The sequence below is a fragment of the Schistocerca piceifrons genome, chromosome 5 (genome assembly GCF_021461385.2).
Source record: "Schistocerca piceifrons isolate TAMUIC-IGC-003096 chromosome 5, iqSchPice1.1, whole genome shotgun sequence".
NCBI classification, from domain to species: Eukaryota; Metazoa; Arthropoda; class Insecta; order Orthoptera; family Acrididae; genus Schistocerca; species Schistocerca piceifrons.
Genome location: NC_060142.1, coordinates 428,338,997 through 428,362,379, shown reverse-complemented (window position 1 = coordinate 428,362,379; position 23,383 = coordinate 428,338,997). Strand labels below are relative to the sequence as shown.

At 38.7% G+C, this 23,383-nt stretch overlaps 1 protein-coding gene across 4 annotated transcripts in view; it reads left to right on the top strand.

Moving 5' to 3' along the window:
• LOC124797845 (oxysterol-binding protein-related protein 9) overlaps positions 1-23,383 on the top strand; it is a 513,791-nt gene that overhangs the window by 418,589 nt on the left and 71,819 nt on the right. For all 4 annotated transcript variants that reach the window (XM_047260898.1, XM_047260896.1, XM_047260897.1 and 1 more), the window contains one exon: positions 23,173-23,327. In XM_047260898.1, the coding sequence (XP_047116854.1) occupies positions 23,173-23,327 (155 nt within the window). The remainder of the gene's footprint in view (positions 1-23,172; positions 23,328-23,383) is intronic.

Genomic DNA, 23,383 nt, shown 5'->3' with positions numbered 1-23,383 from the left:
AAATATCATGTCCATTATAATTATCCGGGCTGTTATGCCGTGGTCGGTTGATGAATTCTGTGTCGATTCCCAACGTTTCGTCTCCGACTGCGGGAGACATCTTCAAGGGGGTCCGTAGCTCGATGGAAGGTCCAACAGACCCACTGGCTCGCTACTGACAGTAGCCACGGCATAACAGCCCGGATAATTATAATGGACATGTGCTTGCATCGTTATGATTACAACTGGCAGCATCGTTATTTTTACCTCTGGCAGCACTTCATATAAATAATGCCGTGGTTGCAAAAGAGTCCCATACTGGTCATGTAAATTCAGCAGTGTTTTTATTTGCTTAAGGATCCCGTTTGAAGGTTACGAGGTTGATGTGTCTGCAGGTTACTCGTGCAGCCGATCATTGGACTGTGAAGAGGCCGGTGGATAACTCTGCGTGCCGCTGATCTCATAAATCTAGCAGTAACTAGCGAGGGTATTTATACAGGGTGTTACAAAAAGGTACGGCCAAACTTTCAGGAAACGTTCCTCACACACAAATAAACAAAAGATGTAATGTGGACATGTGTCAGGAAACGCTTAATTTCCATGTTATAGCTCATTTTAGTTTCGTCAGTATGTACTGTACTTCCTCGATTCACCGCCATGGTTTCATACGGGATACTCTACCTGTGCTGCTAGAACATGTGCCTTTACAAGTACTACACAACATGTGGTTCATGCACGATGGAGTTCCTGCACATTTCAGTCGAAGTGTTCGTACGCTTCTCAACAACAGATTCGCTGACCGATGGATTGGTTGAGACGGACCAATTCCGTGGCCTCCACGCTCTCCTGACCTCAACCCTCTTGACTTTCATTTATGGGGGCATTTGAAAGCTCTTGTCTATGAACCCCGGTACCAAATGTAGAGACTCTTCGTGCTCGTATTGTGGACGGCTGTGATACAATACGCCATTCTCCAGGGCTGCATCAGCGCATCAGGGATTCCATGCGACGGAGGGTGGATGCATGTATTCTCGCTAACGGAGGACATTTTGAACATTTCCTGTAACACAGTGTTTGAAGTCACGCTGGTACGTTCTGTTGCTGTGTGTTTCCATTCCATGATTAATGTGATATGAAGAGAAGTAATAAAATGAGCTCTAACATGGAAAGTAAGCGTTTCCGGACACATGTCCACATAACATATTTTCTTTCTTTGTGTGTGAGGAATGTTTCGTGAAAGTTTGGCCGTACCTTTTTGTAACACCCTGTATAAGGCAAGCTCACTGTCGTCTAATTCGTACAGCCTCCAAGCTGCAGTAACACCTGAACGTTTTCGCCTGATCAGAAAAGAGTGTACAGCGTTAAGGTTGACTTGATCAGTGACCTGGAATAAGCAGTAATGAAGCTTTCGTTACACTATTTCAGCTTTCGTTTAATGAGGCGTATAGTGACCTATTGGGGATTAGAAATTCTAAGATGATCAGGTGGGCCCCCTTTTTCGCTAAAGTAAATACACTGGAGGAGTAGCAATAGAGCCTGTTCTTATGCCATTGTATATTTGGTAAAGGAATGGCGACACGTGAAATTGTCCCCAGCGACTGGGAATAATGAAAGGAAGGAAAAACCGATTGCTATAAGGGGGGAAAAAGGTTGTGTCGGCAAGTTTCTCATTGTAAGCCAGAATTGGAAATGAAACGTAATACATTTTCAGAACCGTATTGATATCATTAGATTTGCTGTATAGGTCATACATGTTAGCAGAGAAATTTTCGTGCGACACAGAGTTCCGCCTAAATGGATTAAAATCTTTTAGATTCTTCACAAGACCAGCACTTTACACGGAGGTGGGTGATAACATGCTTATCCTACTCTTCTATTAGACAAAAAAGGAATTAAAATTATCAGTGATGTTATGGAAAAATATAGATACAGTACACAGTTCTTACAGTAAAATTACAATTTTACACTAAACATCTTCTTTCCCCTCCAGGAGCAAGAACAGTAAATTCTTGCGTGAACCTATCCTTCAGCAAGTGAACAAGTTCGTGGGAGAAACCGTGTCTTCATGTATGGATGAAATGTCTTTGGGACTATCGGAACTCTTGTTAATAAGTAATATCAGATTTGCGAACATCGTCAGGTTCCATTACATACAGGAAATTATTACTTAAATGATAAAACACTTAAGACTAGTAACCAGCATCGAAGTTTTTTTTCAACCAGTTTGTGCAAAGTTGTATTCTTTGTAAAGTTGCTAGAACATCGCATTTTGTTTCCGGGAGAGCTACTGTACTGATATTTATTACTTGCGGATAGCAAGTGTAAAATTCTTGTACGTAACTGTCTCTGACGATGGACCAGAAAACTACTGCGGCATTAAATTGTAGAAATTTTGTTGTAGATGTGAAATAGAAACACTGAAATACAAATATTAACCTTTTAAAAAAAATCAACAGTTCACCGGAGAACAACACACCATAGTTTTCACAGTTTCCCCCTCTCGTCTACGGGGAATTGTAGCATTCGTTCACAGAAACCAAGACCAGATTAATGCATGCAGGAAAGGCAGTGGTCGAAATTCTGAACCAGCCATCCTACGTGGTTTTCCTAAATCAATTTCTGCAGGTGCAAGAATGTTCCGTACTCAGTGTCAAGCAAGTCTTTTCGCCATCTTCCTCACATCCTAACAAGTAGTTGGTCTGTACTGACATTATCTGAAGAGAAATGTAAGCCAATCTCCCTCTCCCCCAACCCTTTGCGTTGTTTTACAGCGTTTCATTTTTTTAACGCCGGTTTATAACATATACTGTATACTGGCACTTGGGAAAAATTATTTATTTGACGTGACAACACTGTTCATAGTGTTCCGAATTACGATTATCCTAAGTCCCTTTCTTCTTAATCATGCCAAACATGCAACTTTCGCCAGGGTTACTACTGGAAGACTGCAGCGGTAAGTGAAGATCATCATAAATTTATCAGGCGTCACAGTGATGTGGTGAAAATTATTGCTTGTGAAACATTGTGTCCATGACAATTATTTCAACATATTTCTTCTATGTCCGCAGCTCGTGGTCTCGCGGTGGCGTTGTCGCTTCCCTTGCAGGGGGTCCCAGGTTCGATTCCCGGCGGGGTTAGGGATTTTCAGCTGCCTCGAGATGACTGGGTGTTGTTGTGTCGTCTTCATCATCTTCATTCATCCCCATTACGGTCGGAGCAAGGCAATGATAAACCACCTAGGACCTTGCGTAGTACGCGGTGCGGGTCTCCCGCATCGTTCCCCTACGTTCTGTCAAGGAGTAAGGGACTTCATCATCATCATTATTTCTTGTATAGTCACACATAGGTAACAAACGTCCCAGGTAATTAATGTCTCATATTCCGGTTATAAGAGCCCATTTCGCACATCATCTGTAAATTAGTCTGTTTTGTGTCTTGTGTGCAAGACTTTTGTCTTGCTCATAGTAAGAAGGAAATTATACCACTGGTTAACGGCTGAAGAGATCTGGCAGCATTTTCAACAAGATCCCACGTACGTGAAATTGTACAGAGACGCAATTAGAAAAAAAGACTATTGAAAAAATACAGGAATTTGAAGGAGGCAACATACACTTTTTTTTGAATATGCAGCACATTTCAGCTGTTAAGGTGCAGTGTGACACAACACCAAGAGAATATTGTATAGGCATTCAAATATTCATTTAAATGTTAGTAATTTGGTAAGATGAATGAAAAACACAGAAACTTAATCATGAAAAAAAAATTGCATTTCGCAAGTGTACATAGCCTTTGAATGTATAAATGTGGAGGTGGTGTTTCAGCAGAAATAGTTGACGAAGCAGAGTAATGCAAAACAAAGTGGCCAAATCATTTACAGGATGTAACTTAGGAACACTTGTCTGTTGGTAATGTTAAAGATACTCACCAAATTGTCCTTAACTTCATAGAATATCACTGAATTTTAATCAGGCAAAGGAACAAACAGGCCTTAAATACCGTTTGCAAGTTGTGAACGAAACTGTAGAACGGAACAGTTATTATCAATTTTCATTTCATTCATTATGCGTAGATTTTGATAAAGTTTTTGAATCTCTTTCAACGAAATCCATGTTAACAACCCTTGAAGTAAATCATTGATTCAGTCTGTTAGTGTACCTACCAAAGAGGACTAAATAGAGAGGATGTTGAACATGTACTAACAATGGCAGCACGAATGATGACATTTTTGTTCAAGGAGACGGCGTTACGGAAATAGTGAAAAATCTAAACTGGCAGGCACTTGTAAAGTAGATAACAACAATCTCGCGAAAACCTATTGAACCAAGTTACAAGAGAGCACGAAGAACCATTGAAGCAGACATTCTTTCCGAAGTTCATACGCGAATAGATACCTGGTACTGTGCGATGTACTCTCTGCCATGCACTTCAGACTGTATGGTTTAGACGTAGAATGTATTCTAGAACGCAGCAGCTTATATTGACAATCATTGCGTTAATGAATAATGAGGGTTTGAAAGAAGTCCTACAGCAAGTTTTCAGTTCCTTTAACCGGAAAACTAAGAAGAAACGCTTGTTAATTGAACTGGTGTGAACCGACTTTGTTCTGCTGGGCGGTAGATGGGCTTAGTAAACTTTTTACTGGATTCCGAGAAATAAGAAAAGACCGAGGAGACTTCAAAATGGAAGGTGGATAAAAGAGAGCACAAAATGGAAGGTGGATAGATGACAGCACTTTGAATGCCATTCCATAATATTAAGTTGTCTTCAGTGTTGGAAAGAATACCATTTCCGTAATATTTCTGGCAGAACATCTTAGCGAGGAGTTCCTTGCTCGTAATATTACGAGCGTGGCCGTTCTTACTAAGACGCGCCATTAATATTAGGGACACGGCATTATTTCCAAAACTGAAGACAAAGTACTATTACGGGAATGGGACGACGACGACGACGACCACGACGACGACGACGACAACAGCTCGTGATGTCTGGTGGTGGTGGTGGTGGTGGTGGTGGTGGTGGTGGTGTAATATATAATGATCAAATGTTTCTAAAAGGAAGGGAAATAGATCTACACCTCCAAATGAGGTGTAAAGACTTACAGGATTTGCTTTTCTCCATTATTTCGTTACTAAATGTAGATAAAATCCAACAAGGGTGCAAAGCGATTATCCGTGGTAAAGCCGATGAAGCCTTGCAGACAGCAATCCCTCTTCCTCGATTGGCGTAGCCTCTGTGTATATGAAAGCAGAGAAGTTAAGTTTTTCATATTATTGTGTTATTCGTAGGAATATAAAAATCACTTTTTCATACTTGGATATTCAGTTGTTTGTTTCCCCTAAAATAATAAACTGCTTGTTCATAGAACATGTTTCGAATTGTACTTCATTAACAATTATTTTTATCCGTCTACTCTACTCCATCGCACTTGTTTATTCGGTTTGTAACTAATTAAATGGAAAGTATTTCTTCTGTCTCTCTCTCCTTGCCCTTCTTCTTTTCTCTCTTTTTTCCAGACTTAACCTGCCTATGTGATAAAATGACAGTGCAGTGCCTTCCGTGTAACTTCTTAATTATCCTGTGGCACGATAATCCTGATATTTCTCTTTTTCGTTACACTTTCTTAGAGTCCTTAATTTTGCTTCTCCAAATAAATGTACATAAATTTCTTTTCCCCATTAAGGCGGCAAAGCACATTTTCTTGTGACAGCATCACTTATTGACCTGTCAGCTTCATAGCTCGAGTTTCACAAGCAACACTGTTTAGTAATTTTTTAAATAATGTATTTCACCCTCACGCCACACAAATTAATAAAAATTAAAGGCGGCTACAGTGTTTCCCTAAGGCAATATGCCTAGTCTGCGTGAGAATTTATTACCTTCCACTGATGTTTTTTGTCTTTGCATTTGGTGGTTTAAAAAAATTTCTGCCTTGTGTTAAGTTTCCGTTCCATTACTTTCATCATAGATTGGAGTAGACTGAATTATAAGTACTTCAGATACCTATTGAACTATAGATACCCTCTAGTTTTTTGTCACTAATGCCAACACGCAAATTCAAGTACTTGTTTGGGTCTTTTGATGTTCGGTTCCAAGAACTGGTAAAAAGATAATCAGTTTATATTTCTACTCTACACCAAATAAGCGCTAACCAATGACTGTCCTATAGAGGAACAGTTGCAGAGTTGACACTGCTACTTTTTCAATTTGATGACGTTTCAAATTAATGGTCCTGTAATGTCTTCGAAGCATAAGTATTTTAGTGAACTCCATTTGGATATTTATGTGACAGCACTCCACCAGTACATTAAGATTTTGCGCCAGGATTAATGCTACCGATTTCTCGAAGTAAAATTAAACCAATTTCGTTTTGTTGATTAATTTAATTTTGAGCTTTTGAAAAGTTTCTTGTTTGTAGGCTGATCCACGCATGATATGCGTTTTCCTTTTTTAAATGGCTGAAGGAGTCCCGGTTTGAGTTATTCAGTTTTCCATGTTACTGGTTCAGTTGCAAGATAGTCTTCGGGCATGTTTACTTTGTTAATTTAGTTTTTTCTGCCAGTGATTTTTGTATCATCCAGATAATCTGAAGTTCCATATGGTGTATTGACAAGAATGGATTTTGTGATCATTTTTCAGTTCAATCCGCAGGAGTCTGATCTTTGAATACGAATATCATTTTTTAGTTTTTGAAACGGAAGAATCTGATTATATGATGCTGTCGCTCAACACCCAATGTGGAGTAATAGTCACATTTTAGTTAAACCATTTTACTTCTGGTCAGTGGCGATTGTAATAGTACATTAATTTGTTCCATACGCCTTGTTGATTTAAACTGTTAATTTACAACTGCATATCATAGCAAAAGGAACTAGTCTGAAAAGTTTACTGTGGCCCTTGTCTTCGATCTCAGGCTTACCTTGAAAGTATGACATGTGCGTAACCAGGCTAGAATAATGATACAATTGCTAGAAGTTTCGTCCAAATTGTATTTATCCCTCAGCATTGCCAATATTGTTCTATCTGAGTCATTATCCAGCTTGAATGATTCTAATCAATTCTTTCAAATAGATTTGTTAAGTCTCTTTAATTTACAATCAGCAATCGGAGTTACTTCCAATTTACCATTGATTCTAATTGTCCATTTCAATTTATTTAGGTTCCATTAAATGCGTACATTACCTTGTTGTGGGTTTAATAAAAATAATCCTGCTCGTGTTCCAGTTCATTATCTTCGCAGTGCGCTCACCGAGCTGCTTCGTAAACAGTATTTCAAATATACTAGTATTATACAGTATTCAGGAAACCCTAGTTCGCACTACCTCAATATGCATATTGTGCATCCAAAGTTCTATCGACGAATAAAATTTCGATTTTCAGTTTCCTGCAATACTTCGTAAATAAGCCATTCATTACTTATACAGTTTCGTTTCATTTTTAGAGTTCCGTGTCGTAGTCGGTAAAAATGGAACCGTAGATTCATTTTGTTGTCTGTCTGCCCATCCGACTGTTAACACTTTGCCGTCGGCATGTCTCGTACAAATTTATTCACTTGGTGCCGGCAGCGGATTATTTGGCTTGTCGCCGGCCGCTTGTCACCGTTCCGTTGTGACAAGCTTCAAACACATGCACTTTTGCGCGCTTTATTTTTCCGGAAATCCTCTATTTCGCCATATCGTTCCACAAACTCGGATTTCCTTTTCAAGTAACTTCTCTGCAAGTTCTACACTGTTATAATAATTATCCATGCAGAGGTGATGCCATTTCCATCAGGTGTCAATAGTTCCATCATTGTTTTTGCTAAAGGCTGTCCAGCGCCGGAATATATCTTTAATGAAGAAATGTATCCCGTACTCGAATCAGAAAGCATCCGAATAAGTATGCCGTCTTTCGTAATTTTCGATGGATTGTAAACTTTAAAATTTAACCGTCGACGCCGCGGTATCATTCCTTCGTCAGTTGAGATGTTTTGACTTAGATTAAACGTTTCTTTAAATTTCATGGAAAAATAATTTATCACGAATTGCACTTTGACAAGCCGGTCGGCATTATCCGGTTTATTGTTGCTGTCGGAAAAATGTAAAAATGATAATATTTGAAACTTCCTGGCAGATTAAAACTGTGTGCCGGACCGAGACTCGAACTCGGGACCTTTGCCACACTTCGCTGCAGAGTGAAAATCTCATTGTGGATGATAATATTTGTCTGAATCGGTTGCGGGACATCGTTTCGCGAGATACCGGTGTGTCTATCAACGGATTCGTTGACCAATAATAATCGATCTTTGCTTTTTTTACAGTTCCCATAAGGAAAACAAGCCCAAACCATTTTCTAAGTTCGGGTCCCGTAACGTCGACAAATTTGCCATTTTTTTAAATCCAGTTTCCTTCTATTGCAATTTTGACTGTAGTACTTGTTGGTTTCGTTGCTAATATATTCAAATAGATCGTTCCCAATATATAATTGTACGATATTCTCGACGCTCTGTGTATCTTTGGGAAATATGTTTGTATCCGGGGATCCTTCAAATTTATTATTGGTCCTCTGGAAATCAAAGCCTGACCACTGTGCACTGTATTCTTCGATTGATTCAGCCGAATCAGTTGGCAACCGTAGCGTTCGCCGAATTCTTCTCGGACGTATTTCACTATCTTCCTACTATTCTGCTTCACTTTCATTTTTTTTTATATCCAATGTCTTCTTCCAAACGGCCAAGTCGTCCGGAACGCCAGACAAGAAATCCGCGCATTCTTCGTAAATAATCCTATTGTCTTTTTCATCCGCCATGATGAAAGGGCACAAGTACTTATAAAAACAAAACACCTGTTGACGTGTGTAACTTATTATTACCTAAACAAAACACCAACAGAATGCAAAAGATACTAACGTGCTGTCGCCGGCTACTGCGCGATACTATGCTCACGACGCTACCCTGGTGTCGCCGGCCACTGAGCGATACTGTGCAGACGACACCACTGTGGCTCTTTCGCGCTCGGCACCACTATGGTGTTGCCGGACGGCGTAGTGTAAGATCCCTTTTTCTGAGGACCTGGTAGACGTGTCACATACTAAGGTATGCGGCCCCTTGGCGGTGTAAAAACTGTAAGCTAAGTTAATGCAATCAAAAGATACGGCAGTTTTCTGTTACTCACGCCCGCAGCTCGTGGTCTAGTGGCAAGCGTTGCTGCATCTGGATTACGAGGTCCGGGGTTCGATTCCCGACCGGGTCGGGGATTTTCTCCGCTCGGGGCCTGGGTGTTGGTGTTGTCCGCATAATTTCATCATCATTCGTGAAAGTGGCAAGTCTGGACTTTGTAAAGATTGGAACGTTGTACGGGCACTTATATCAGCGCAGTTAAACTCCCCACAAACCAAATATCATCTGTTACTCGCAAACTCTCATGAAAACCCATATACATCCTATTGGTCTACAATCACGAAATTCGGCAAGAAGCAGGCTTTCAAAAGACAAGTAAAGGGGAAAACCCGAAAATTGTTAATTTGTAATTGATTACATAAACACATTTTTGCCACCATTAACTTAAATTGGATTCGTAATCCGTCAAAAATTTCAGGAACTACTCAAGCGATTTTGATCTGATTTTCAGTAATATGTAGTGTGATTCACGAGGAAGGTTTGTGTGTATTATTACAAATATTTCGTTCTAATCGGCTGACCTGTGATGAAGTGAAGCACCCTGCCACTATAAAAGCGATGCTTTTGCCATCTGGTTGTGTGGTAGGCGTTAAGGCCCCCCCTATTACCACGCCCCGCCAGCGCTAGCATCGCAGGTCCTTCATGAACTGCTGATTCTACATATAAAGATCGCCTGACAATCTACATATAGTATTTGTAAAGTTTCAGAGTACAGTAATATTGGTAACTGATGCAAAATTGCACTCCCCTTGTTTGAAATGAGGTTCCGATATCCCATAAAATATCCGTTGAAGCTTTCCACAGAACAATTAGACATTTGCTTAACGTCAATAGCCCAATTGTCGGTTTCTCTGTTATGTTCTCGGGAGATTTCGTTCAGTCTTACCAGTAAACGAAACAGGGACGAGAACAAACGAAATCAACGCATCTGCAGATGCCATTTGGCATAGCATGTTAATATATAAAGTTAACAAAGCAAACGAAAAATTACAGCAGCGAATGCGAAATTACACACAGTTTAAACTTGAAAACTCCAAAGTCTTGGAATTCCCGGGACGAATACCTTGCCAGCATAATTCTGTTTGTAAGGAATTTTCTGTGCGCCGAGGCGTACTCGCACTTGTCTGGACTTCATTTTAATTATAAAATTTGTACGTAGCATCTAATGCAAGAGGCACTACTGTAACTTATGTCGTCAGTTCAATAACTAATTTAAATTATTTTTCGTTGCTAATGTCTCATGTTGAATAAATTGCTAAAATATTCTTTCTTGGTGAATAAATCCGTCAGACTCACTCGCGCTTGTTTCTTATCGTCATAGGTGACTTGAAAAGCAGCAAAACGATGTTTCAGTTGGTACAGCTAAATGTTGAAATGTTGCTGCGATTTATAATGCCGTGAAAGCTGGTAGGTTTGTGTGGTGGCGATGTTGTCCTGCGGATCCTATATTTTTTCTTTGAGTAGGTCAAAGTGGGACAACTGTTGCATCAGTTGTCGCTATTCCACGGATATTTGATGCTACAGTTCCATAAACCGTTGTGATATTGTTGTTGTTTCTCTTCTGCTGAGCTTCATCATCGCGGAACGTGTTTAAACAGTCTGCAAACCGCCCTAAACATTCTGCATACCGCCCTAGTTTTTGATGATCCACGTTACCATATATTGGCGTATGATGATAAACTGATAGTGCGTAGCAAACTGATTTATGCCAGAATATGCAAATACCGGTGTAAGTAAAGCATAGTTCAGTTAATTTGCAATTAATGCTAACATGCTTATACGTTAACATTACAGAACATAAAACAGTCGTCCGCAATACAGAGGAAGATTCCAAGAATTTCTATAGCATTGTACGTTAATCTTTGACATTCTGTAGCATTAGAATATAAATTCGAGAGTGTTCCAGTGAAGCTAAATCATGCATACGCTCACTGAGCAAATTAAGCTATTTCAGAAAGCTTGATTAGGGTTGTGTGTCAATACAACGCGGTTTACACGTCTTTTGTCTGTTCAGCTAGGCCTATGTTATGATAAGTTGAACTAGGGTGCCCATTTGATTTTTCGTAAAAAAAGGGACGTTTTATAAAGTTTAGAAAAAACCTTGGACAATTAAGGGAAATAAAAAAATTGTATCGACAACATTTAATGAAAATAGACGTTTAGCTTTGCATCATGCACTCAGATGATCCGAATGACTTCACATTATTCTGCTACACTTTCGCCTTACTTTTTTGCGTGTTATCAAGACTTGTATTTTTTTTGACATTTTGTCATAAAATAAAGCACATGATAAACTGTTTTGCCAATAAACAAGTCCTTAAACTTTTATTCTGTTTCTTTCATCTGACCTCAAAGAGTTCGCCAATGAGAACACACATACACGGAACAGTTCCTGCACTGCTGGTGCTAAAGGAAACTCACTTTTTATATTGCTGTTAAAATTACACTTTCGTTTCGTCTTAATGAAACAGTGATTGTATACCGCATTCACTGTATCGTCTTCAGACTGCATAGCACAACGGAAACGAGAATCGTACTATCTCAACCAATCGAAAGTAGATACTATCAACAGCGAAAAACATTTACAGCTTATAATCAAAGATATAGAGCAAGGTGTACAAGTGGTGCTGCTTAGCATATATGCTTGTGCAGTAAATTGCTAGCGTAAAATACTTCAGTCAAGGGGTATCACAAAAAAAGGGGCGTATGAGCGTCCCAAAACTTCCAGGACAGCGGGACATTTTTGGGGGGCGAAGCAACTGGACTGAACAGGGAAAAACGGTACGAATAGATACCTTGTATTGAGCTGATAGGTGCTCAGAGCGATGGTATCGTAACTAGTATGGCATCACAATTCCGAGTGGTAGGGCACCCTTAATCAGCTGCAGCTGTTACAAGATGTGAGGTGACAGCAAATACTTTCAACAGAATTGCGCCCATAGAATTTTCTTTGCAGTCTGCACGAGTATCAAAAGACTGAATCTTGATAATATTACGAGGACCGTGAAATAGAAACATTGGAATAGTCATTTTCAACTTGTAATTGATGTAATACAGTGAAGTTGATGGTAAGAGTTTGAAGTTGCTGATTTGTAGATAATGACGAAAGAAAAACATATATTAATAATGCACATTTGGGAGAATGGTGCACATGCGGCAGTGTGACAACGATAGTTTTACAAGCGCGCGTGCCAGTGGCTGTCGCCCGAAGGTAAGTACGTCGCATGTCGAGTGGTTGAGGGTGAGAGACCTTGTAGCGAGTGAGGATGACGTCAGTAGTCGATGGCGCCGGAAACTTGACACTGCCTCCTGTCTCGCAACGATCGCCAAAGCAGACCGCGGAGAGGAAAGCAACCAATTAGAAAATGATTTCTGTTTCTTTCCAAAATCTCGTAATTTCTTTTGGATAAACAATCTATGCGTGTAATTCTTACCTACTCTCTCTTTAAAGTTACAGTACAATCACGTAGTTTCACAATTCATTATCAGAAGCTAACCCGTGTCTTCATGTACAAATGACATAAAACATTATCCACAGTTCAATAATGCATTACTAAATTTAACCGTAGTCATCCGCGAAGGGGACAAAGAGAGCCACTTGCTGCACTTTCAAGGAATCTTGAGTACAGAGTTCATATTCATAACAGAATTTTCACACATTTCTAGAAGTGATTTCCCATGATTCTATCAAATCTCTAAGTAAGCCAATTTTAGCATTACATTCGCTTAGTTCTTGTGGCATGATAGGTCTCGAAACTGAGCATCTAATTTTGGTGTACTGGTATACCAAAAATAGCAATTTTAGAGGGTAGCACGTACTATGTACCTACATGTATAATTTGACATTGGTGCCTACATCAGTATATTTTATGATCTGAAGGTGGCAGTAGTTAAAACCGGTAATAGTGAAGTGTAAAAGTTTGTGTGGTCAAGGCAGACCTGTAAAATAAAGTGCCACAGTATGATTGCAGACGCATTTTCAGATTTTGTCTTCAATTGATAAATTTAAAAGGGATGCCACTATCACAATGAAGGCAAATTTATGTCCCTAATTCTCCAATTCAGTTTGTGTTTCATTACACCTACCTCACAGCAAGATATTTCTTTTGGCATAACATACCACATAGATTATCACAATTAAGAGGGCCAGTCAAGCCTTACATATTCTCGGCACTGTAAAAACCGTGTCAAGTATTTCCCTTCTGTATTTGTCTTTGGCCATTCTCTGCTGTTTTCATATGGCCTCTCATACAAAATGAACTTGGAGTGTAAAGCTATTGGACCTTCATCGAAGAAAAGCTAGTAGATACACTTTTTTTAAAAATACTGAAACCCTATCACCACCTGGGTTCTTTGTTATCATAACTCCATTTCCTGTCTCGGAATTTATCACCCTTACCATTGATTACTCACATATCATCAAGTGAGAAATTATTGAATGTTCTCACTATAAATAAGACTTTCATTCTGAATCAAAGTCTATTTTATTATTCATTAGTAGTAAATGTGTTCATAATGTTTGGTAACACATAACTACTGGCAGTGGCTGCAGATAAATAGACGTATTATTTTCAGTTTTTTACTATTCAGTTTTTAAGTGTACGGTCTTGAGTTATTGTTCAGAGAAACAAGGACAGTTATCACAGTATGCTACAGTCTGTTCACTGTGATCACATATTCAAGAAATTCCTGTAAATTGTGGTTTTGTTTGTTTCAAATAAACGTCCTTTATTTGTGGTACCTTGACAGAAAACAATGGCAACAGAAATTAATGCTGACAAAAAATTATCCAAAAATTTTCTAGGTGATTTTAATACGTATTATACAGAAAATCTGCTATTTTCCTCTCTTCCACATTAACACACCCGTTTCCCAAACATATTACTTACTTTATTGGTACAGACATTCAGTGGTATTTTATAACTCTTTTTATCTTTTTCTTTGTTTCTCCCCCTATTTTCATCAGATAATTTGTACATAATATGGTACTGCAATTGATTTCAGAGTTTCCTTGGGTTCTGTAATAATTCACTCCCTACAATGTTTTATCCCTCTGGTTGTCACCACCCCAGTTCTCCAACCACTCTTTGATGCTGCAGCTATTTCTTATCCTTGTGTACATCTGAACAGAAATCTTTCTCAATTTTATGCATACTTCTCTGGGCACTACAGCAGCAAGTTTCATTTGATTCATTTATTTATTTTTTCACCAACTACACAGTAACTATACATTTCACATAGTGTCTTCTATTTCAGCCGCTGCCTCAGGTTGAAGTCCCGGCCTGACCATCCATATCTAGATTTGTCATTGTTTTCTGAAATCAGGTATTGCAAATGCCAGAATAATTCCTAAAAAAAAGACATAACTGACTTCCTTCTTCATCCTTTCTACTCTGAACCTCTGCATTACCAGCTTTCTTCATTTTTTCTAACTTTTCCTTTCCTCCGTCTCAAGGCCGAGCAAAAGTTTAGACAATATTCATATTCTATATCAGAAGAAAAGGTTTCATATGATGTCCTTCATGCAATTCCAGCCTGCTGCCATCTCAATATACTGTTGGTCACTACCCATTCTTCTGTCTTCATTACGTGTTGCTCTCCCCAAGGACAAGAGAGTGACCAATGTTACTATGCTCTAATGGTGAGTGTTAACTGATAAATATTAAAAATTATTGAAATAATGCAGTGTTAGTTCATTTCATATCTCGTACCAAAAACACTAAACTTGGGATACATTCAGCTGCATCCTCTGTGAATTCCACACTAGTCTTCACTGATTTCACTATACTTTAGGTTTAATTGCTGTACTCTCACATAAGACACAGTTAATGAATTTTTCAAGATGTTGACTCTTAACAGTAGAACAATTTGGCACTTTCTACTTTTGGTGATGGCATTTACAGATTTAGCATTAATTCCTGATTGTATACATTTTCATTCCAAGCTTATGATTGAGTTATCAGAAGAGGAAAAAAAGTTTATGTACAAAGAATGTCATTGTTTTAGATGTATCACATAACTCCAAGTTTAAACGCAGCCAAAACCTCTCAGACAAACAGAAGCTAAACGATGTCAAAGTTAGCGTAAGGAGGGCTATGCGTGAAGCGTTCATTGAATTCGAAAGTAAAATTCTATGTACCGACTTGACAGAAAATCCTAGGAAGTTCTGGTCTTACGTTAAATCAGTAAGTGGCTTGAAACAGCATATCCAGACACTACGGGATGATGATGGCATTGAAACAGAGGATGACACGCGTAAAGCTGAAATACTAAACACCTTTTTCCAAAGCTGTTTCACAGAGGAAGTCCGCACTGCAGTTCCTTCTCTAAATCCTCGCACATACGAAAAAATGGCTGACATCGAAATAAGTGTCCAAGGAATAGAAAAGCAACTGGAATCACTCAATAGAGGAAAGTCCACTGGACCTGACGGGATACCAATTCGATTCTACACAGAGTACGCGAAAGAACTTGCCCCCTTTCTAACAGCCGTGTACCGCAAGTCTCTAGAGGAACGGAGGGTTCCAAATGATTGGAAAAGAGCACAGATAGTCCCAGTCTTCAAGAAGGGTCGTCGAGCAGATGCGCAAAACTATAGACCTATATCTCTTACGTCGATCTCTTGTAGAATTTTAGAACATGTTTTTTGCTCGCGTATCATGTCATTTCTGGAAACCCAGAATCTACTATGTAGGAATCAACATGGATTCCGGAAACAGCGATCGTGTGAGACCCAACTCGCCTTATTTGTTCATGAGACCCAGAAAATATTAGATACAGGCTCCCAGGTAGATGCTATTTTTCTTGACTTCCGGAAGGCGTTCGATACAGTTCCGCACTGTCGCCTGATAAACAAAGTAAGAGCCTACGGAATATCAGACCAGCTGTGTGGCTGGATTGAAGAGTTTTTAGCAAACAGAACACAGCATGTTGTTATCAATGGAGAGACGTCTACAGACGTTAAAGTAACCTCTGGTGTGCCACAGGGGAGTGTTATGGGACCATTGCTTTTCACAGTATATATAAATTACTTAGTAGATAGTGTCGGAAGTTCCATGCGGCTTTTCGCGGATGATGCTGTAGTATACAGAGAAGTAGCAGCATTAGAAAATTGTAGCGAAATGCAGGAAGATCTGCAGCGGATAGGCACTTGGTGCAGGGAGTGGCAACTGACCCTTAACATAGACAAATGTAATGTATTGCGAATACATAGAAAGAAGGATCCTTTATTGTATGATTATATGATAGCGGAACAAACACTGGTAGCAGTTACTTCTGTAAAATGTCTGGGAGTATGCGTGCGGAACGATTTGAAGTGGAATGATCATATAAAATTAATTGTTGGTAAGGCGGGTACCAGGTTGAGATTCATTGGGAGAGTGCTTAGAAAATGTAGTCCATCAACAAAGGAGGTGGCTTACAAAACACTCGTTCGACCTATACTTGAGTATTGCTCATCAGTGTGGGATCCATACCAGATCGGTCTGACGGAGGAGATAGAGAAGATCCAAAGAACAGCGGCGCGTTTCGTCACAGGGTTATTTGGTAACCGTGATAGCGTTATGGAGATGTTTAATAAACTCAAGTGGCAGACTCTGCAAGAGAGGCGCTCTGCATCGCGGTGTAGCTTGCTCGCCAGGTTTCGAGAGGGTGCGTTTCTGGATGAGGTATCGAATATATTGCTTCCCCCTACTTATACCTCCCGAGGAGATCACGAATGTAAAATTAGAGAGATTAGAGCGCGCGCGGAGGCTTTCAGACAGTCGTTCTTCCCGCGAACCATACGCGACTGGAACAGGAAAGGGAGGTAATGACAGTGGCACGTAAAGTGCCCTCCGCCACACACCGTTGGGTGGCTTGCGGAGTATCAATGTAGATGTAGATGTAGAACTAACGACTTGCCCTGACTTCGCACAGGTAGCACTAAGTATCTATGGCAAGATATTCAATGATATACAAAAATGTTCCTCATGAATTGGTCTGTATTAGTGAAAAATTCCTACAGTCATTTCTGAGATAAGCGTTAACATTTGGACAGAAAAATGTAGTGAGGGACATCAATTTATAATGTATGTGGTTTATTGACGCATCTTCAAGCAAAGAAGTGTCACATTTATTTATAATGTGCCCTGCAGCTGTTCCTGTTTGACTTGTCATTGCCTTTGTAAATGATACTTCAGCTGTTGTCCCAGATACAGCTCTGCCCTGTATACAGAACTGCATGTGGAGGGAACCCTGTACTTCTTTATATGAATGAAAGATTGAATAGATGAATGAATCGCTGTGCTAGTATCTGAATGAGTATTCACACTTTGGAGGGTGCAGGATTGAATAACAACAATATTATGAAAAGGGTAGTTGCCACTCACCGTTTAGTGGAGACACCGAGTTGCAGACAGGCACAACAGAAAGACTGCTGTACATTTAAGCTCTTGGTCAAAGGCATTTTTCTGAATACTTACTCGCATACACATACACATTCACAACTCGCATCCATATGACCAATTTCTTGGGCCACAGTGGTCAGAGCTAGCGGTCATGTGTTTGTGTGTGTGTGTTTTCTAGTTCACAAAAATGCCTTTTAGCCAAAAGCTTAAATATATAGTAGTCTTTTCATTGTGACTGTTAGTGACTCAGTGTCTCCTCTGTTCGGGCAGTAGCAATCTAACCCTTTCATAAGATCGTTGACTACAAGTACTTTGGTCTGAATCTTACGAAACCATTATTTGTTTATTGTAGGGTCTTATTTGAAAACTAGAATGTACTGTCACTGCATCTGGTGTTGGTGTGCAGTCATACTTGTAGGGTGAGACAGCACGTAGTTACATAGTAAACAGTCATTGCAATTTACGTAATTTCATGCATTCAGCAAGGTTATACCAAGTGGAAAACAGGCAGAGATGTGAGCCTGAAGAGTACAAACACTACATCTGCTGGCACCTTCACCCTGCTGCTTCTGTCCTGAGCATCCGAATCTGCAAACTGCTGCTACCTAACCCACTGCCGAAGCTGCATCTGCTGACAGTGGTGCCGGATGTCACTGTCATGATACGTGTCCTCTCTGCCAGGTGGCCATTCCGCAGGCAGAGCACCACTGGTTCTGTGAGGTGAGCTGTGAGACGACCACTGTGAATGAACGGAACAAGGTGTCACTTGCGTAACATGTGCCTGTTACTTCAGATTAGTTGTCTGTTTAATAGCATTGTTATTTGTGGAATTTATTGAGAGATTCATAAGTACAGAAGGGGAAAATCCAGGAAGACTACAAGATTTCAACGAATTGATGATGATAATTAATTCTAAGAGTTAAAATAAATTTCATATTACGTATACTGCCAGATTAATCATTCCTGAAGGAAAATGACATACATTGTTATATTTGAGGCTTTTTTGCCCTCTGTCTTCAGACCATTTTGAACCAATTTTTTTAGCTACCCTGCCTGGGAATCCTTCCATTTTCAATACTTTCCCCCAAAAGGCTTTTCTGTTGTTTATATCTTATGTTTTTATTCTGTTTGTTTCTAAATCCCTCTTTATTTAGTTGAACTAACTTGTTGTGGACTTCTTACCCACAAATATTTGAAAATCTTATTAGTTAATCCACTGTCTTGTGTTTTATTATTTTTTATTTTGTGAAACATAGGTTAATGGTTGCTGCTGGTTGTCAGTAAAATTTCTGTTCATTCTCAGAGGGTTCTTATGTATACCACTGCTGGTAAAGTCAGATATTTATTTCTAACTCCCATTCTACCTACACTACTGAAAGGTAATTAGTGTTTAGTACTTCTGACAGAACAATTACTGCATTTACAGTTGAAATGATAAACAGTTAAAGATATTGTTAAAGACCAGTATGTTTCATTGGTGTATGTGTGGTATATATACAGAGCACTTCAAAAGTAACACTTCATTGCTGTAGTGTATTGATCCAAATAAGAGTAAAATGTTAAATAACGTTTTGTCCGAAACTGCTTTATTTCCAATTTGTGATACATAACGTCATTTATGGTAGGCATTACATCATGGGCCAGTACAGGCTTTTGGCGTGTTGTGTTTGTATTCATATTGACTGTTGTTGATGATGTCGCTGCTCATTTCAGTCTGTAGTATCTCAAAGTTGCTTATCCCGATAAGTGGACTGGTTGTGCAGGAACAGTTGCTTGGCCAACCAGATCTCCAGATCTTTATCCTGGATATCTACCTTTTGGGCCATCTCATGGGGTTTGTGTATAGCGTGTTGTAATTGAGAATGTAGCACAACTACAGCAGCTAATTGAAAATAGCTGTACAACTGTGCAGAATGAGAACAGAGCCTGCAACATTCAGAGAGCAATAAGATGTCAAGCACGTCACTGTTTTCATCTACTTGGACATCATTTTGAACGTGTCCTGGGGTAAATGTACATTATGTAGTTCAGTTGAATTTCAGATCCCTTCATGATGTTGCTTTCTAAAAAGAATTAAGTTTGTGTTGCACTTGTGATCCCTACTCTACTGCATAACTGTGAAATAAAGCAATTTTAGACAAAAATTGGTTTTACGTTATTTCTCTCATGGTTGATTTGTAACTATTCGTTATGACTTAATGACTCGTGGGAGGGAAGGCATCCATTAAATTGGGTGAATTTTCTTCTGTGTGAGATGTGTTCACTGTCAGTTTGGTAATGTGTAAGGCATAAGCCCAAGCAAAGACTGCTTTGTTATTTGTCTTATCCAACATGCATTGTCAACAGAAAACCAGTTTCTTGATTTTTGTTGCAAACAAAATGTTGTTGAAGGAGTAACTTTACATAAACAACTGATAAAGTACCAAATTAGTGTGGTGATATAATTAATTTCCAGCAAAACACAGAGAATAATTAGCAGCAACCAAAAAAATTCTGTTGTATAAAATTCCATACTGTACTTTTTTGACTGTAGCTCCATACAGTCACTTTAGGTGATTGCTATTGGGAATATTATTTGTCCTTGTATTTTGCTGTCACTTAAAAATGAATCCTGGATATCAGCAATCTTTGTATGAATTTACTCTGTAGGTTTGTTGCTTAAAATTATTTATATGCATAATGATTCCCACTGACATCGGGAATTGCATGAAATACCTAGCCACCTTTGTGTAAGGTGATTCAATCTACACAATACATAAACAAAATTAAAAATATCTTACAAAACATCAAACAAAATCCATCTGAAGACTCTCGACAATAGGGAAAGTGATACCTGTCACCCAGAGTAAAATAATGGAATAACTTATTTATGAGAAAAAGGTACATAGTTATGTAACAGATGTTAATGGAACAAACCACATAAGTATTAAGTTATATGTAAATTGATGGTGGAGGGGGGGGGGGGGGGAAGGAAAGGGAAGGGATAAATGATGTCAGTTGCATTAGGACATGATGCAGAATCAGCAGCGATGAGTGAAAATGTGTACTGGCCCAGGATTCAAACTGGAGATCTCCCGCTTACTAGACAGTGCCTGAAACAATAGGCATCGTGCATTCATATAAGGATTAAGTCTTCTTATGTTTGTTGCGCAGTTGATCATTACTCTGGCAAAAATAAATTGCGACAATGAGAATCACAAAGGCCCAAAGCGCAGCAACAAAGTTTCGAGAGAAAAAAAAGTTTGTGAAAATTAAATTCATAAACAAACTACAATGTCATTGGTGTGAATTATTTTTAACCAAGTCTCAAGATCCTCTACTTCCTATGAAAAAATTGTACACCCACTTTATGCTAAAATACTAATTGATATTTAAAAATTATATTTATTACTAATGCTAATTCACAAAATTTCCTTATATAGTCTAGTGACAATGGTGTTTAAAAACAGTTTGTAGTTAATGTGAAACTAAATTAGAACTTAAACAACAAATCATCATTTTTGATTAAGCACATTCTGTGGCTTGAGGTTCAGAAAAAACTGCCGATACACCCCCAATTATGAAATATTAGTACTGTCTACAGAAAATTATGTCTTGGACTCTAGATAACAATTGAGCAGTGCAGAGCAACAAAACTATACTTTGGGCTTTGGCACTGTATGGAAATGAATATCTGAGAAATTGGAGAGAGAGCTTTACATGAATGTTCATATACACAGTGTGGGAGCACAGATAGAGATAAAGCTGGTTCATCAGAAGATCGGCAGATGTCATGAGCCTCCATACACGCTAGAATATCAAAATCAATGACAGTATGGTTTACGCCCTTATGGTTCTCTGCACTTCAATTAAATACGACTTAGTACTTCCTAATTTGAATGTGTAGTTAACCAGTGCAAGCATTACGTGACTGTTTTACATATTCAGGTATTTGGTAAGAAGCCAATAATTTTCTGTTTATTTAGTTTACTGTGTGGGTACCTAATCCACACACATTGTGATTAGTGAAGTTATTGATTTTCTGTTTACTTGGTAATATTATGTAGTTAACTAATGTACAAACATTTTGATTATTTCCTCGTAAATATTTCTGCCTGCTGCCATAAGTTTGATGGGTTACGTTTTTAGGTATCAAATTGAAAATTTTTAGGTATTTAAATTGAAATTGTTTCTGTTACTCTAAATGTCGGAGGAGATCCCATACACGATAAGGCCTTTCTGTGTTGTATTCTTTCCAGCTATGTTTATGGCTTGAGTCACTGATACATTATGCTGTATAGCACTTTGTGTTTGAGACTGAAGGTAATCTGAAAGTGGTTGTAATTTCAACAATGTAAGAAAAAGGTAGATTGCTATGTACTGTAAAGATGACATGGTAAGTGACAGACAGGTACAAATAAGACACACATTAGCTTTCTGCTACAGCCTTAGTCACAAAAAGAAGAGGACACACACACACACACACACACACACACACACACACACACACACACACACACACAAACCAAGCACACTTCATGCACACGTGACTACCGTATCCATATCTGGCAGACTGTCTCTTGGAATGGTAGTAGCAATCTGGAGGGGACTTTGCTTTTTTGTGTGTGTTCTAGCAAATGACTGCTAAATGATTGGGAATGCTTTTGAGTTACTGTTTCCAGTAGCAGACAAACAGAGCTTCTGACTTCAAACTTTTCAGTCTTTATTGTCACTCGGAGAAGGGATTTTTAAATTAATGGGCACCTCATACAAGCAAGATAAACTCTTATGTAATTTTGTTTCAACAAAGTTGTGGACCATCTACTCTTGATCATAAATGGCGTAAGACCCATGTCAGTTACCCTCATGGATAAGTGTTTAATATGTATGGTAAAACCTCATTAACAAGTTTGTGTTATCACTTCTGTACCAGCACCAAATTTGCCGTCACTAACTTTGATTTAATGAAGTTTAATAATGTGACGGCCAATTATGCTGTTGTAATAAATCAATCACACTCTGTGTCACCCTACCCTCTGTCCAAGTAATTTCCTCCAAGATATTTTATATAAAAAAGTGTATTTTTTAAGGTAAAGAAAAATTGAAAAAGGCATTCCAAATATACTAGGAGAAATTCAGGTTACAGCTGCTGTATATCAGACTGTGACCTTCAGTAGCCTATTTAATAAAAATTCCCACTTTATCTTCTGCTTTTTATGTTTTTGGTTTACTGTGATAATGTCCGTTATATGCTTTGCATTTGTTGAATGCTCATTTCAAAACTTACGATTTCCCTCCATATGTCTAATTACAGGAAATACTTTTCATAATCTGGAAACCATGTGTTGCATTATTCTTTTAGTGCTCATTTCTTTATCAGTCTTGTCAGTTCATACCAGTTTCAATTATAAGGTTTGTTTCTTAGAAACCTTCGTATTTTGATTATTAAAAGAAAATTGGACTGATGACCTCAATGTTTGATGTTTTTCAACCTCCCCAAAAATTAATTCATTCATTCATGATCGAGCAAAATCCATAAATCCCATTTAAGAAAATAAAATGTTATCACCACATGTGTGGTATCCATTTAATGTGAAATAACACTTGAAAGAATAATCAACATGTCATTAAAGTATCCTGTGTAATATTTGGTGATGAAATTTGATGTTACAGTGGATTACGGCCATTCCTAGATGCAGTGCCTGCCACTGATTCAGATCACATTCCGTCTCAGGCACCATCCCAGAGTACCACTACTGCCTCTGGGAGTGTATCTGGACTGCCTGCACCACCTCCTGTTAGAGATGATGGGTCTCTTGACTATGATGGTAAGTAGGCGTTTGCATCATATGCTAAGCATTAATTTTTTCTTGCTTCCAATTAT